The sequence below is a fragment of the Myxocyprinus asiaticus genome, chromosome 2 (assembly GCF_019703515.2).
Source record: "Myxocyprinus asiaticus isolate MX2 ecotype Aquarium Trade chromosome 2, UBuf_Myxa_2, whole genome shotgun sequence".
Taxonomy (NCBI): domain Eukaryota; kingdom Metazoa; phylum Chordata; class Actinopteri; order Cypriniformes; family Catostomidae; genus Myxocyprinus; species Myxocyprinus asiaticus.
Genome location: NC_059345.1, coordinates 14,610,548 through 14,626,781, shown reverse-complemented (window position 1 = coordinate 14,626,781; position 16,234 = coordinate 14,610,548). Strand labels below are relative to the sequence as shown.

Sequence of the window (16,234 nt, the reverse complement as noted above, 5' to 3'; positions counted from 1 at the left end):
GGATATTCAGTGAGAAAATATGCAGGGTGGGACTTTATTCATCAAAATTGATTGGATCATGAAAAGTGGACGTTATACCAGAATAGAAGCACGTGGCTGGAGGCGATAGGTTGAAAAAGTAAGAGGGTTTGGCGACATGAGCCGCAAAAGGAATGGTGCTTCAGAGGCAGAGCAAGTTTTACTAAGACTAAAAAAAAATTTATTTTGTATTTTATTTGACAACGTTCAATGATGAATCTTGCATTTATTAAGAAAATAAAGGGTCAATTTTGATTTCATATTGACTTAAAAAGGTTCATAATCAGGTTAATTGTGTGTGTGTGTGTGTGTGTGTGTGTGTGTGTGTGTGTGTGTGTGTGTGTGTGTGTGTGTGTGTTACATTTAGTGAGATTAAATAGAAAGCAAATGGAGACTTTTGTTGAAGTTTCCTGCTTCTCAGATTTGTCTCCTGAGAAAAGTATCACAGGGTTTCAGAAGAGATCTAATCACAAACTTCTCATCAAAAGAGCAAATTATCTGAGCTATGCTTTCCATATTAATTTTACAGCTCTCTACTCTTACTGTTATGTAACTATTATCTCATTTGTTTTTATTTCTGCTAAGACATTTTTGGAGAAATATTCGAGACAAAGTAAAAGCAAAAAAGAGAACTTAAAGGTGCTGTAAGCGACCTTTTTTAATGAAATGGCATGCAGAAAAGTTCAACTCCCTCAAAGATATCACTGAAATAAGTTTCCTGAGATATCGCACCGGTCTCCATGACAGTACTAGACTGTGTAAACAGCAAACAAAAATGTGGCCCCGGGCCTGTCAATCATTTTGCCCATATTCAAATTCAAAACAGTTGTCAGTTGATGCCGCTTTTTTGCTACTGTTGTTTTTGACAACAGTAGCAGCTGTAGTGCTGCTGTTCTTCCACTCAGTGGCGGTCTCAACAGTACAACTCTATCTTTGGTGGGCGAGTTTTGCAAATAAAATCAAAATCCATAGCTAAGTCCGGTGGAAGTTTCAGAACGGCTTACATCACGCACAGCACCTTTAATTAAGTCTCCTGAGCTACGTATACTATCCTGAGCATATGCTTTACTAACTGCTAGCATTAGCTCGACTTGCTTCGTATATGAATCCGTGTTTCAGTACAAATTGCCCATAGAGATCAACATAAACACTTTGGTGGACATGTTATTCTCATTTAGCATGTGTTTTTGATCATATTTTGTTGTGGAATGCAATGAAAAGTTATGTTATGTTATAGCTGACTTGTAAAATAAAAAAGAATTGACTTTTGGCTTTTCTACTGTAAACAACAGTAAAAAAAAAAAAAAAAAAAAAATCTACACATCAAGGGTTGCATGTTTATATTTACTCAAATGCTGTACTCTACGTAGTTGTGGCATGTTTAGGAAAGATTGATGTTGTTCTTTTTGTTTTTATTTTGGTGGGGGTTTTTTTCTGGGTCAGTGCTCTCATTCATGCGGCAGAGGTACTCAGTGGCGTAAAGTTTACTGTAAACAGAGACTAGCTACTGGAAGCTACCGCAAGTTGAGAGACGAGGAGTGTGCTGGAATCAAACCCGCAGCCCACAGGACATGCACCAACTCTGACTGCCTGCTGCCTCGTCTGGAAGGGGGAGAGTGGTCCAAGGTGTGTTTCTGGATGTGCACAACTACTAATTTTTAGTAGTCAACTAGTTGTTCGCAATCATATTTGACTAATCTGTGAGTCAATGTTTACCTAGTACATGACACCTGTTCACCAGTTAGAACAGCACCAAACCAGCACTAAGCACAAACCAGCTTAGACCAGCATGGAGATTGCATGTGGTTTATGCTGGTCTTTTCAGAAGGAATGATGCGAGTGAGAAACAAAATTCATGTATTTTCATGAACTGCTTTTATTTAATGTTAGCCTTTGGTGACACTTGGTTAGGTTAGGGTTAGGTCTCTGAGCGTTTTACAATAATTTTGGTGTATGTGAACCAGTGGTGGCTGGTGCTTTTCAAAAGTGGGGAAGCACAGACTATTGGTTTTGGTGTCTGCAATGTTGCTACCAAAAGCTGCTTAAACTACTCGAACAGTGAAATTTATTTAAGCTGAAAACTTTTTGCAACATAATAGGCAACAATATCTGACAGTGATTGAGAAAATACATTTGTTACGTTAGATTTCACTGCGCGTGTATCTCAGAGCCACTGAACACTCTGCACTTGTCGGGCAGTGGTTCTACTATATTTCACAGACTGTCGATTTTTAAGTACTGGTGATTTGTTGCAAAAACCTGTCCATTTGAGAGCCCAACCAATCTGATGAGGCTCCCAGAGAAGCACAGTATCCGGGCGGGACCCAAAATGACTTGTTAAGAGATCTTTTTTCTCCTGAAACTTATAGTACAGGTATCTGCCTTAGACTCCCATTGAAGCTCGGCTTCAATAGTGCTCTATTGACTGTGCATCCGCTCTCTTCTATGCACATATTCATGTAGAAAAAAAGCAGATTGCAATAGTGATGCTTGATATTTTACACTTTTATTCACTAAATATATTGAAATGCACAAATAGTAATATGGATTTAATATAGGTTATTTTTATATACATTAAACTAATCATTGCTGTAAGATTTTAGCAGAAGCTATGCTTCCTGTGTAGTCTTAAAACAATTGCCACTGATGTGAACACTCCAAACAAGAAGTTGAACCATCTTATAAAGTGCTTACACTTTATTTTCACATTCACAGTATTCCGAATATATCTTCCTGTACAGGCAACCAAACTAAACAGCTGACACACAAATACACCAGGACACATTTGTCGACAGGAAATTTCCTCTTGCTGTCGCCATATAGAACAAGCACAAATAAAAACTTCATATCAAGTGTAGACATTAAAATGGGAGTGACTTGGTTAGCTTTTATCTCAGTGTAAAAATGGGGATATATTGTACACTGTTGCGTCGCATCACTAAATTGCAGTGTAGTCACAGAAAAGGCAACTGAATTCTCAAAAAAGCCTGCTTTGTATTTGAGGTTCACTAATTACTTCTTGGGCGGCCGGATTTGGCCTTTGGGCTGAACTTTCTAGTGTTTTCAGGAAAGTCAACACTCTAAAAAAAGATGGTTCTTCAAAGGTTCTTTACTGACCTTAATAGTTCTATTTAGAACCATATCTTCCTGAAGAACCATTTTGTGCTGTAATGGTTCTTTGCGTTAGGCATTAGGGGTCAATAAATTCTTTCAAAGCCACCACGTCATTGGTTCACTTGCAGCACTAGAGTCCTGGCAGCTCAACTGACCAATTTCACAGACTGTCAGCACTCTCCACAGGTAAGCATTATATCTTTGTTTAAATATTTAACCATTAGTAGTTTTAGCAGGAAAGTTATCAGGGATGACAAACCCCATTAGCGCAGTTAAATGGGAGTGAGCATTTGCTTATTTGTCTTTCGCTTCACTCAGTGTTTTTGAAAGTGAAACCATGGCGAATTTAAAGATTACAGTTTTATCATAAATGTGCTTTTTGGGAGCAAGCGGTTGGCCAAATTTGAATATTTTTAACACTTTTGTAACCACTATGGCTGTAACTGTTCATGTTGGGGAGATCACATTTTCTCAGCTCATTCACGTCACAAAAATTTAAATATACAATAATATACAGACGAATATACAGTAAATTGTATGGTGAAACTTTCCCCAAGCTGTCACTATTTTAAGCATTAAAATGACTAATTGCGCAAAATTAATTTTCTCGTTGCAACATTATCCTCTACGCATTCAATAATTATAAATTATTTTACTCAGAGCTTCTTAACCTTTAGATTTAGAAATGTAGCCACATAGTCCAAATAAAAACTGCATCCAGTTATTTTTGCAGAAATATTTAATAATCCTGATGAGAATTTATGAAGAGAGAACCATGAGCTCATGACATCTGTTTTTCTCTATCTGCAGGGCATGAGACTGATGGACCAACTTTAGTTCATATAACCTCTAATTAATAATAACAGAATGAATTAAACTATGTCTGTTATCAGACAACAGATGGTTTTGTCAATGCTTGATAAAGGCAACACAGCACATGGGTAAGTTTTTGCAAAATGCTGAGCAAGTCCGTTTTAAGCGCTTTAATTTTTAACCTTTACAAAGTAAAACTTTCTGTAACTGGTGGTTTCCTAGCCATAAGATTGTCTTTTTTATTTTATAGATCTCTACCAGAACATGCAAGTGTGACCAACTCAAGAGGTGAGCTGTCATTTTGTTTAAAATACTGACATTATATTCTGAAAAAAAAGGAGGTCATTTTGGATTTTTATTGTGATTTCAGGTATCCAGCCCACTGGTGGTATGAGTTGTCTGCTCTGATAACAGCATATGCTATTCCTGCCTTAAAGCTATCAGATTATGTGAGTTTTAAGTAGTCCTTTTTACCTCTCTTTCCTTTTAATATCTATTTTTACCATTAAATTATACACTGTAATTAATTAATACAATGTAATTTCTTTGTATCATAGGTTTACTGTTAAAAAGCAGCTACACTATGTCTTCCAGCTGTGTTCGGTGAGGATACTTCTCTCCGTTTCTCCACTAAGCACGTGAGTGATAAAGACTGAATTTGTGATCCATACATAATTTGGGAATGTTTCAGTTATTTACTTGGGTTTATGCATAAACATTTTGCCCAGTCACTAAATAAATAAAACAAAAACCTACCACAATTTATTTCACTTTTTCTTTTTCACATTGTGATATTGTCCATATATACTGAAAGACTGACTCTGAACCTAATTGTGCATTTCTACACAGACAGATGCTGTTGGACCCCAAAACCTCATTACCTGCAGAGAGAGTCTGCCACTCAGTTACACCAAAATACACAGTGATGGATGGTGAAGACATCATAGAGGATTGTGCAGATATTTTAGTGAAATTTAGCCTTCATCGCATCTATTTTGTGTTTCCATTGGACTTTGCACTTCCTTGAATGATTGGTTGTCAGTATGGAAGAAAAATGCTCTCTCTATAAAAGATAAAAGAATGTACATGTTTCTGTCCCAGCCATAATGTTTGGAGCCATGTGGGTCTGCTAATTTATTTGCATATGCATCTACTGACTCTTTCACGTTATGCATTTGTTGATGTATTTATTAATGCAAATATGTATATATAATGCATATACGTATAATATTTTATTAGTAATTTATGCATTTGGAATTATTTAATCACAATAATTTATTTAATCGCAATCATTTATTAATGTATTCAGCTAACAATTGCTGTAAAAGCATTATGTTTTTTTCATTTAAATAGAAAATAAAAGTACTTAATTGACACATGCCTTACTTTTATTTATTTATTTGTTTGTTTGTGTTTATATTTAATATAAAACCATAATTGAGATTATAATGTTTTATAGGAGCAGGAATATAGAGCATCAAAAAGGTTCTTTATAGCACTATTGAGGTTCTATATAGCACTTTCAAAGGAAGGTTCTTTGTAGAACCTTTTAAAAAGGGTTCTATTTAGCACCAGAAAAGGGTTCTTTTATTGTTACAAGCTGAAGAACCCTTATTTGGTATTATTTAGAACCATTTTTCTTAAGAGTGTAGGGTGCATTCAATTTTGGTAGATAGGTAAACATGTATTTTTATGTGTTAAGAGATTGTATGTCAGTGATCAGTGCAGGTGACATGTATTTAAAAAAAAAAATTGGTGAGAAACCAGACTATTAAAAGGCTGCTTAATTTATCATTCCTGTGAGTAAAAGTGTCCAAACACACAATTTCTGTGCATGCAGTGCTCTGTGACGTGTGGTAAAGGTGTTCAGCGGAGGGAACCTGTGTGTAGGAGACAGACAGTGTCCGGTCAGCTGGTCACTCTGGACCGCTCTGCCTGCAGTGACCTTCCTCTCCCTCCCCTCATCAGGAGTTGCCGTATGCCCCCCTGCAACAGTAAGATTTGACATGCTTATTTGCTAGTTGTTTGTTTGACTTTCTATTTCTCAGCCATCCTTTACCTGCAGTTTACCACAGAGTGGAATCTCTTAATGCCTGGACATTTAAGGTCAATATGAATTGTCGTTGAAACCAATTTTACCTCCGTAATGTGACATATTTCCGAGTAAGACATGTAAAAAAAATGTAGGGAAGGCATCAAATGGATTGTGTAAAGAGAGAGTTTCTTATCAGAATGGAGCCAGATCTGAAAGCAGTTTGGCTAAAACAATTGCTAAATGGCTATTTAGCTATTGGTTAGCATTATCCAAAAGCCTGTGTGGCAGGCAGGTGAGTGATGTCAGCGGAAAAGAAAAGTCCCTTCAGAGGAAAAGTTATAACATACTGTATATATACGAGATATGATATCATTGTATATAAGTATGTTATAACATTTTGATGAACGTTTACAAAGACAATATTTTATTTGGAATACCTTGCACCAAAGAATCATTTACAATAATACCAAACTCCTATTGGCTCTTGCACCCTGCCCCCTATCTACCATTTTTTAACAAACAGTTAAACTGACCCAGAAGTTTAGATGTCAGACCACTCAAGCAAAAAGAAAAGTGTTCTGAAAGCACCACAGTGCCGCAGTGTTTGCACTCTTCAGGAAATTATCCTCTAAATGGCTGTAGTTTCTCTAAACATTAAACAAGTTTAGAAAATAACCAAATTACACACTTCATCTTTAACTGTTACTAGATAAAATAAACAAAGATTTAATTAACTTACTTAGAACTAACCTCTGTTTGGCCTTGCTCTCATCATGGTCTCCATATATACTGATACCAATACATTGGGCAGGAAACTGCTTAAACAAGTTTTTGGAACTGCCTGTTGGTTTAAGATGGAATAATAGCAATAACCTACTAGAGTTTCAGCTCAGATTTCTGTCAAATAAAATTCAGGGAACTGTACATATCATCTAGTATGTAGTCATTGTTCTCCTGGAACCCATGAACCAAAGAACTCTCCATGGTCATATTTAGTAGCTCTGTGTGGACATATAACAAACCGCTTTGAGATACTACTCGATTATAGGTTGATGACTGTAACACAGAAAGATCTGCCATGATAATGTTTCTGTAGATAAGCTGATTGTAGTTGTAGGTTCAAAGTTTAGGTTCAAACTGAATCGTTGGGTGTATCATCAGGTATATCTTGATAAGGCCCTGCGGTATGGAGGTACAGTCCAATAACATGTTTTCATTCTCTTGAGAAGTCTGTCTGCAAGCTGAGAACATTCACATTGTGCCCCCACAGTTTTCCTTTTTTCAAACTTTTGAAAGCCCCTTTGTCCCATGTGATTTAACTTCATAGGGCTTGAAATCAAGAGCTTGAACTGCAGACATCATTGGGGGTGTTGAGAACATCTCATGTAAAAGTAAAATAATTAGTGCTTAAGTCGTGCCCTAACCGATGTTTGAACCACCTAAATGTCTTCCACCTCTATTTACAGAGCACAAATCCTCCAAAAAATGTTGCCCTCAAGTCATAGGCCTAAAACGCATCTACATCCAGACCAGACAAGAAAAACGCCTTAGTTTTACCATTGGAGGACGAGCTTACCTTCTTCCCAAAACGTCAATCATTATCAAGTGTCCTGTTCGTCATTTCCCGAAAGCTCAGATCCACTGGGAGAAGGATGGTAGTGATCTGAAAAGTTCAAAACGTCTGAGCATCACCAAGTCTGGGGCTTTGAGGATCTACAAATTGAAAGCTGTAGACATCGGACTGTACCGTTGCTGGGCGAACCAAGATTCAGACACCTTTATCCTCAAGCTAATTGGCTACAATAATAGACTCTTAGAACATCCTAAAGGGCAGGGATTGGAGAAAGAGAAAAGTGCTTACTTCCATCCTTACCTAAACAAAGAGGGAGGTTGTGTTGATGTGAAGTGCCCTGAACAGAAGCGGTTTTCACCTGGAAAGAAGGTTCCAAATTCTGGCCCAAGCTGGGTGCAGAATGAGTTTTATCGAGATGATGATGGCCAGCCCAAACAACTCTGGGACACTCTTGCTTTGGGGAACTATCCTTTGGCTTCAGGGGCCAAGGGCCGCAGAGGGGCCTATGTCCTTGATCCAGCACAGTTTGAGGAGGTTGTGAGGAACATCAGTCAGCTGGCAGAAAGTGGGGATGTGACAGATGAAATGGCCTCACAACTAATTAGCAAATTAATGGAGGATTTGGCTGCCGCAGAGGAAGGGGCCCCTACTGAGGAAAGCACTACGTTGGACAATCATTTAGATAGGACGCCAAACTCTTCCCAGCTTTCTGGGGGAAAAGCGTTGAAAAAAGGCAGTCGAGCTGTAATCATTCGTCAAAAGCATTACGGATCTACAATGAGTTTCCAGAGAGATCTCAGGATCAATGTGGGGAGGACAGTCTACCTAACCAATGCTACCCACAGCCTCACCCTCATTTGTGCCACTCAGGGAGTACCTCCTCCAACACTTTCCTGGAGCAAAGATGGAGTTCCACTACAGAATACTGAAAGGTAAATGACAATTATACAGTTGCAATAATATGTAGTTTAATGGGTTAATGTATGCTATTATTACACAGCTCTCTAGAATTCTTGATTCTGTTTGGTCAATTGCACCATCCAGCGATTTGATATTCCTTTTAATGACTGCACATCTGGGAATATCGCAAGTCTTTCATACTTAACGATTAAAATATTTTAAACTCAGTATCAAGATTTCAAGTACATGTATTTATTTATCTTTTTATTTGGCAAGTAGTCATGTAATAAGCAGGGGCTGGATTCAGAAAAATGTTTTTAAGAAAAAAAAAGAAAGTTCTTAGGATAAATTATAAGAAGTTTGTAAGAACATTGCTTAATGCAATTCTTGAAAAGTTCTTAAGAAGTTCTCAAATATTTTCTTAAGAATATCTGCATTTATTTACTTAAGAATAAAATGACAGGCTTTGACACTGTCTGATCATACTAGCCTGCTCATGTCTTATACAACAAATTTAATACTTCAACATTGGTAAATCGTAACAATAAATGTATCTATCTATTAACCTTTTTTTAAAGCTACACAATGTAATACAATTTTTGTTAGAAATGAACAAAATTTAATTAATTAGCAAGTACACCAACAATCTGTCTTCCAGACCATGTTTTTGCCTTACCCTGATTAACTACAGTAAGCCTATAGTAATTAGTTATATTTTAGAGCTGTCGGGACGGATCTTGCAGGAAATTGCATACTTCCGTCATTCGTCCATGCATGTTTAAGTCATGTCCATAAAGAAAAGAAGATCCAGCGCATGTATATGTGCGGTGATATGTGTGGTAGTAGTTTGAAGCTGAAAGCTTGTGGGCACAACAAATAAGCGACATTGACCATGGATCATTCAAAAAGGCAACCCTCTGGGGAATGACCCATTAAAAAAAAAAGAAACCTCGATCCAAGAAGAGCCTGCAAGTAAAAAGGTAAAGCGACAGAGCCCCTTATAAAAAACAAAACAACATCAAATTGGCTTTTCAGAGGTGGCGACAACTCAGAGATTTTAAAGGATTTAAAACCGACCCAGAGATGGAGTTTTTCTTGCTGATCAGGTAAGATATTTTATTGGACCGATATTGAGCCAGGTAGCTGTCTTAGCACGGTAGTTCATTTAATAGTGTTAGCCACTCTAATGGTGCATTTTATTATGAATTGTGGTACTGCAGTGCTTTCAATTTCATTTTCGAGGAAGGAAAAAATTTACTTTTATGTTGGTAACAATGCCAATCTCTAAACCAGTTACTTTCTTGGTCTATTTGCCTAATAGCTAAGTTATAATAGTTTCCACCATTTGATTTTATCTGATATGACTAGCAATCGTTATGTCTAATGTCATTGTTGCCTAACTTTTGCAACACTATTTATTTTAAAACAACTGTTTTCAATAAGTCAAAACAACAGAGGAAGGTATGCTACTTACCTGCTCATAAGACACATTTTTGGATATCCGTCTTTCTCTTCCTTTCGTTATTTATTTAATTTTTGTGGGGAGGGGGTGAGTTTTGTTGTCATTAGTGACATTCGCTATGATAAGATGATCACCTGTAACCATGGTTACTCCTCAAACCATCAGATACATCCGCACAGAAGGACGGAGGCGAAGCCCAACTCACGTAATTTCCAAAACAATGTTCCTCCGCAAGTAACCTGCAGTTACAAAAGTTACACAGTGTAGCTTTAAAGTAGCAAGCACCTCGTGATAATTTTTTTTTAATGTAAAGTGTGTGAGATGTGTTAGATTAATTACATTAACCGTCATAGAAGACAATTATGTTGTTATTTTTTATTTTTTTATATATTATGTTATTATGTTTCTACGGACTCTAAAGATTGCGGAGAGAGAGAGAGAGAGAGAGGGTAATGCAGCGCATCAGTTTGAATTGACTAGCATGTTTGGTCACCACATTAAGAAGCTACAAAAAAAAAAAAAAAGAAATTGTTTGAATTTCGTGATAACATTTACATGGTTTTAAAGCTGAAAATATAAACAGCATAAAACACAAAACATAAATAAAAAAAATTAAAAAAAGTGTTTTGGTCTTAAATCACATACCTACATAAACAGCCCATTGCAACTTTCGACTCAGCATGATAGAACGTGTCACATTTGAAACAACCCAGTAAATTCATTAAACATCTTACCTTTTGGTATTTAAGACAACTGTGAGGTTATCCTAGGTTTAAAATGCTATTTACGATGATTTTTAAGAAAAAAATATTTTCCAGTAATGAACAGTAAGATGGTCATGTTTCGCAACATAAACACCAACTGAGCTCCGACTCAAACATGAGGTGGAATTCAGCTGTTAATAGAGACTCTCATAAAATAATGTAATTTCAACTAAAATCAATATTTCACTTCCATTTAATTATTTATTTGGTGGCTGTGTTATAAGATGGATAATCTACAGTCAGCCAGTCATTATCACAAAATAAATCCTGACAGGGTGATCAGGACCCCGATGTGGAACAGATGATGATTGTAGATTAATCTTTTCTTACTTGGTGCCATTTAGAGATCCTTTCTTTCTTTCTTTCTTTCTTTCCACAACTGTCAATCTCCAAAATACCATAAATACCATAAAAGTACCATAACTTACTTCTATCTTCTGAGGTCTTCTGAAGCCATATGATAGTTTTGTTTGAGGATCAGACCAAAAGACCAGGCCGTTATACACATGAAATCGTACCCTTTGCTGCAGCTCTGAAATCTAATTCTCCATTTCACTGTGAGCACGTTTACATGCACGTCAACAATATTCTGTAGCACAAAATATAACCAGTGGCGCTGAAGTTCTTTTTACTGTAGCATACCAGTATAGACTGGTACTGTATAAACAAAGCTTTCTGGAATTCATATGATTCTACTATTTTCTGTTAATTTCAACCGCAGTCCTTACACACAGAATGATTTTAGTCCAATTAACGTGATGTTTAAAATGGGTGGAGTTCAACTTGAACCCCAACAAGCTATTTTTTCTCTTTATAGAAAACAAGACTCCCTATGAACCTCTGAGTCCAGCGTGACTGATCTTGATTGAGCAACCACATATTCCAAAAGCTTATTAATCACCAACCCACTCAAATATTCACCTCGAAGCACCCCAGCTCTCACATTATGCGGTCTGTAAGGGTCAGAAATGCTGGCTGTGCTTCTTTCACTCTCTCTCCAGGGTCGCATTGTGGTCTAATAGTCTACTCTATACAGTTGACTGTTAAATACAGGCATTGAAAACATTGACTTAATGTAGCCTCCGCCCAGACAGTCGCCAAACATTGTCTGCCCCTCTTCCTGGTGTGCGCTGTGGGACCTGAAAGAGACATGGCTGTGCAAACATTGTTCAGGCATCTTTTCACAGCCTCGACTTGAAAACCCAGCAGTCCTAAGGTGAATCATGAAATATTGCAATGCTTTAACTTCAGTGGTCACAGTAGATGTTGGTAGTAGATCTCAACAGCTTGATTTCATGCTAATGTCACATATACTACCAGTAAAATGTTTGGACACACTTAACTGATTTATGTTTCTTATGATAAAAAAAAAGAAAGAAAGTTGAATCTAAAGGCTTATGCTTAAATGCTTGAAATTACAGTAAAAGGTTTATGCTTATTTATTGTTCTTTTTTCCATGATCTCTGTCATGTTTTATCTTATCTCTAGAACCTTGACAGGACTGACCTCGACTCAAACATGAATAACAGAGTAGAACTGAGGGAATGAATGTTGTTTTTAGCCATTACCATTTTGATCTTTTATTATTTTTTGGAACGTCTACAGTCCTTTCATAATGCTTTATGTATTTACTATACTCAAGTTATTTTGACTACAGTATTGCACTGAGCTGCCAAATTATTTTCCTCCCACCCTTTTGTTGACAACCTTGTTTGTGCATGGTCTCTACTGTTTTAGCCAGCTGCAGAATAATAACTGCCATCAAAGCATCGCTGCTCACTCCTGTTTTACAATGCCACTTGACTCCAAAACCAAATTTAACGTCACTCCAAACCCATACCAGCCCAGTGCCAACCCAGAATGAATGCATTCCAGTCATACAGAGTAATATTTACAATTAAATCATGTTATTCTTTTCTCATTTGTAAGTATTGGGGATATTTTAAAAATATGTCTCGCTACACGAAAATTGTTTCAAATTACAGTATTCGTTTCTTTCAATTTATAGCAAAACAAAGACATTCCAATTAAGATTGTTATTTTAAACAATCTTTTTTAAACAATCTGTCCATCATTCCATCCATCCAGAACTAGTTTAATGTTCAGAACAACAAAACATTATGATGGAATTTGGAAAGGTAACAAATTATATACAAAAACAATACATTTTAAAAAGGCTCTTTTCTTTTCTCCCTCATTGTACTGGAGAAACTATGACACTGATCTTTGCAGTACTATCTTTAGCCAATACTATGGGGTTATTATGGAAGCCCATTTCCACCACATTAAAAAAAAAAAAAAAAAAAAAAAAGGTAAGTCAAAATTATGAGATACTAAGTTGTAATTATGAGATACTAAATCGTAATTATGAGATGCTAAGTCATAATTATGAGTTACTAAATCCTAAATATGAAATACTATATCATAATTATGAGATTACTTTTTATCTCAAAATCTTGACTTTTCAGTCTCATAATTTTGACTTTTTATCACCCAATTTGGTAGCACTTTATTTTGATGGTCCCCCTACAGATGTTCAACTTATCAACTGACTTGCTATAGCTAGTAAACAGTGTTTCAACAAACGTTCAGTAGACTTTCAGTAGCCTGTATGTAGATCTTTATTAATGACCTACTTACATTATTGTTGAGAACATCAGTTCATTAAAATTGTTGGACAAAACAATGACTTCTGTACATATTTCTTTTACATACAGTCTTTGTGCTGGTTGCAATGTGGTGCTGCTATTCCTGTGTGTTTTTATCAGTATTGGTATTTACCATCTGTTGATATTCTGTTTCAAAAAGGAGACATGTAGCAGTCAGTTAGCCGGTTTCTTTTGATGTTCACTTTATTTTGATGGTCCCTAGATAAATTCATATGCAACAAACTGTCAGTAGAGCATTTCCAGAAAACCTTTGGGAAACTAAAGGTGAAATAAGAAATCAAGCAGGTAAGCAAAGAATTGTAAGTAGGTAATGAATAAAGATCTATATACAGGCTACTGAATGTCTACTGAATGTTTGTTGAAACACTGTTTACAAGCTATAGTCAGTTGAATATCTGTAGGGGGACCATCAAAATAAATTGTTACCAGTATCACATAAATATGACATTGTATCTCATAATTATGTTAGTATCTCATAAATGACTGCATCTCATCATTTTGACTTAGTATCTCTTAAATATGACTTTTTAATCTCATAATTATAAATTAGTATCTCAAAATTATGAATGTTATATCTCAAAATTATGACTTAGTATCTCATAATTATGACTTTGTTAGGGATGTTTATTACATTTAGATTGTTTTTTTTTTATTTGTTTTTTTGAGAACGAGTACGAGTACCGATACATTCTTTGTGGTACTCGCCAATACTGAGTCTGACACCTGTTTATTTTTTTATTTTTTTTAAATATCAAAAATGTCATTTTATTATCAAAATGGTGCTTAAATAAATACATTTATTACAACTTTAATCAAATGAAAGTATAACAATTAATTGTGATTTTATACAGAACCTCACAGCACAATCCAAAATACAACACTGGAGTTATTTTAGTCAAATCAAGTGCTGCATAACAGAGCATCACAGACGTGAGATATTGCCTAAATATAATAAAATAACATTAGACTTTGTATCTCATATTTTTGACTTACCAAAATACTTTTTTTTAAGTGGCGTAAATGGGCTTCCATAATAACCCCATAGTGTTGGCTAAAGATAGTATTGCAAAGATCAGTGTTACATGTAATCTCATTATGACTTTTATATAACAATTATAGGTGAGCATTATGACTTTTTATCTCATAATTTTGACTTACCAAAGCACAATTTTTTCTTTGCAGCAGTGTCAACCTCACTGGGGAAACTTTAGCAGTCAGCTACACTGACACTCTACATCAGCTTAGTATTATGCCGCATATATCTCCATTTTCCTCCCCGCTGCAGCACCTGCGGTGTTCACGGCCCCAGGGCCGTCTGTACTGTGGCGCTTGCATAGTGCTTCTTATTTTTGGCCAGAAATGAAGCAAAACACAGGCAAGGTGATTGACGTTCACAGACTCTAAAGCCACATGAAGCCTCACCCTTTCGTGCTCTTTCATTCAAATGTGTCTTGGCAGCACTGTGACGCTCTAAATCAGATGCTAACAATGTCGCTTTACACGTACCGCTGTGAACTGAATAGCACACACACACTCACACACATACGTCAGTCTAGTCTCTGCTCAAGTTAGTAACGTTACGATTGATATTATGGGCTATTGATGTTTAGATTATATTTGTTTTGTTTTTTTTACATTAACAAAGTCCTGACCCTAAGTATAAAACTTTAAAGCGCAACTCCCGTTTGCCGTGTTGGGCAAGCTACTCAAAAAAATTTAGCAAGTTTGCTACAAACTACTCAACAGAAAAAAATTGTTAAGCTAAGCTAAAAGCTTGAAAGTAGCAAGTTACACTACAAGCTACATGCCAAAAGTAGCTTGCTACTTTTAAGCTACTTCATATTTTTTTCAACCACAGATGCACGGAGCATACTTTCATAGACAAAGCACCTAAAAGACATATTCACATGTTTATCAAAGACTTGGTACAGTATATTACAGTTTAGTGCAATACAGTATACAAGTATTCAGAATGGTGCAATACGTACCGGAATGTGCACTTAAAAAAAAAAAAAAACAACAACAACATGTAAATTCATATTAGAAATGCTGTTTATACAAAGATATGTGTTCAACATTTAAAGTCACTATTTTTACATTTTATTTTTCATATTTATACTATTTCCTCTATAAACCCATTTGAACATAATTTCATTTGCACATTCCTGTATAAAAACTCTGCGTACATACAGTATACTATTTATCTATATATTCATCTATACAATACAGAAATACAGTAGCTAGACACAGAATTACAGGATATATCATCAGAGGCCAAATTTCTTGTTCTCAATGTTTTTTGAAAATGTAAATATGCAGAAAGTTTTTTGTGAGGGTTAGGTTTAGGGGTAGGGTTAGGGGTTAGCATCTATAGTTTGTACGTATAAAAATCATTATGTCTATGGAGAATCCTCATAAGGAAATCCGCACCAACATGTGTGTGTGTGTGAGAGAGAGAGAGAGAGAGAGAGAGAGAGAGAGAGAGAGAGCACATCTGGGCAATAACAATGTCATTTCTGATGGTATCAGATGGTAATACCATGGTACTTTGGTATACAATTACCATATTTATGTACCATTCTGTACTGGCATGGTGCTTCAAAGTACTTCAAAGAATACCATGTAACTACTATGGTAAATTGATATATGATTACCATATTCATTTACATGTTGTTTCAAGGTAATTAAAAAAATACCATGGTACTTCGCTATATGATTACCATATTCATATACTATTGTATTAACATAGGGCGTCCAGGTAATGGTACATGTCATAATACATAACATCTTTATACATAATGTAAATGTTAGAAGTTATGTGCTTGATTTCTCTCTTTTATGCTCTTGTAAGCTTTTGTCCCTTATGAAGTTTTGAAATTATTTTGA

At 35.9% G+C, this 16,234-nt stretch overlaps 1 protein-coding gene across 3 annotated transcripts in view; it reads left to right on the top strand.

Annotated features, from left to right (window-relative positions):
* LOC127450729 (ADAMTS-like protein 3) overlaps positions 1 to 16,234 on the top strand; it is a 283,685-nt gene that overhangs the window by 214,032 nt on the left and 53,419 nt on the right. Inside the window, exons 19-24 of one of the 3 annotated variants that reach the window (XR_007899028.1) lie at positions 1,462 to 1,644; positions 3,943 to 4,073; positions 4,196 to 4,233; positions 4,316 to 4,394; positions 4,503 to 4,583; positions 4,799 to 5,249. Coding sequence is in view for 1 of the 3 variants with exons in the window: in XM_051715045.1 (XP_051571005.1) it covers positions 1,462 to 1,644; positions 5,786 to 5,939; positions 7,447 to 8,485 (1,376 nt within the window). In the remaining 2 variants the exon portion in view is untranslated. Of the gene's footprint in view, positions 1 to 1,461; positions 1,645 to 3,942; positions 4,074 to 4,195; positions 4,234 to 4,315; positions 4,395 to 4,502; positions 4,584 to 4,794; positions 5,250 to 5,785; positions 5,940 to 7,446; positions 8,486 to 16,234 lie in introns of those variants that run through there. The other 2 variants (XR_007899027.1, XM_051715045.1) reach the window with 2 other exon arrangements.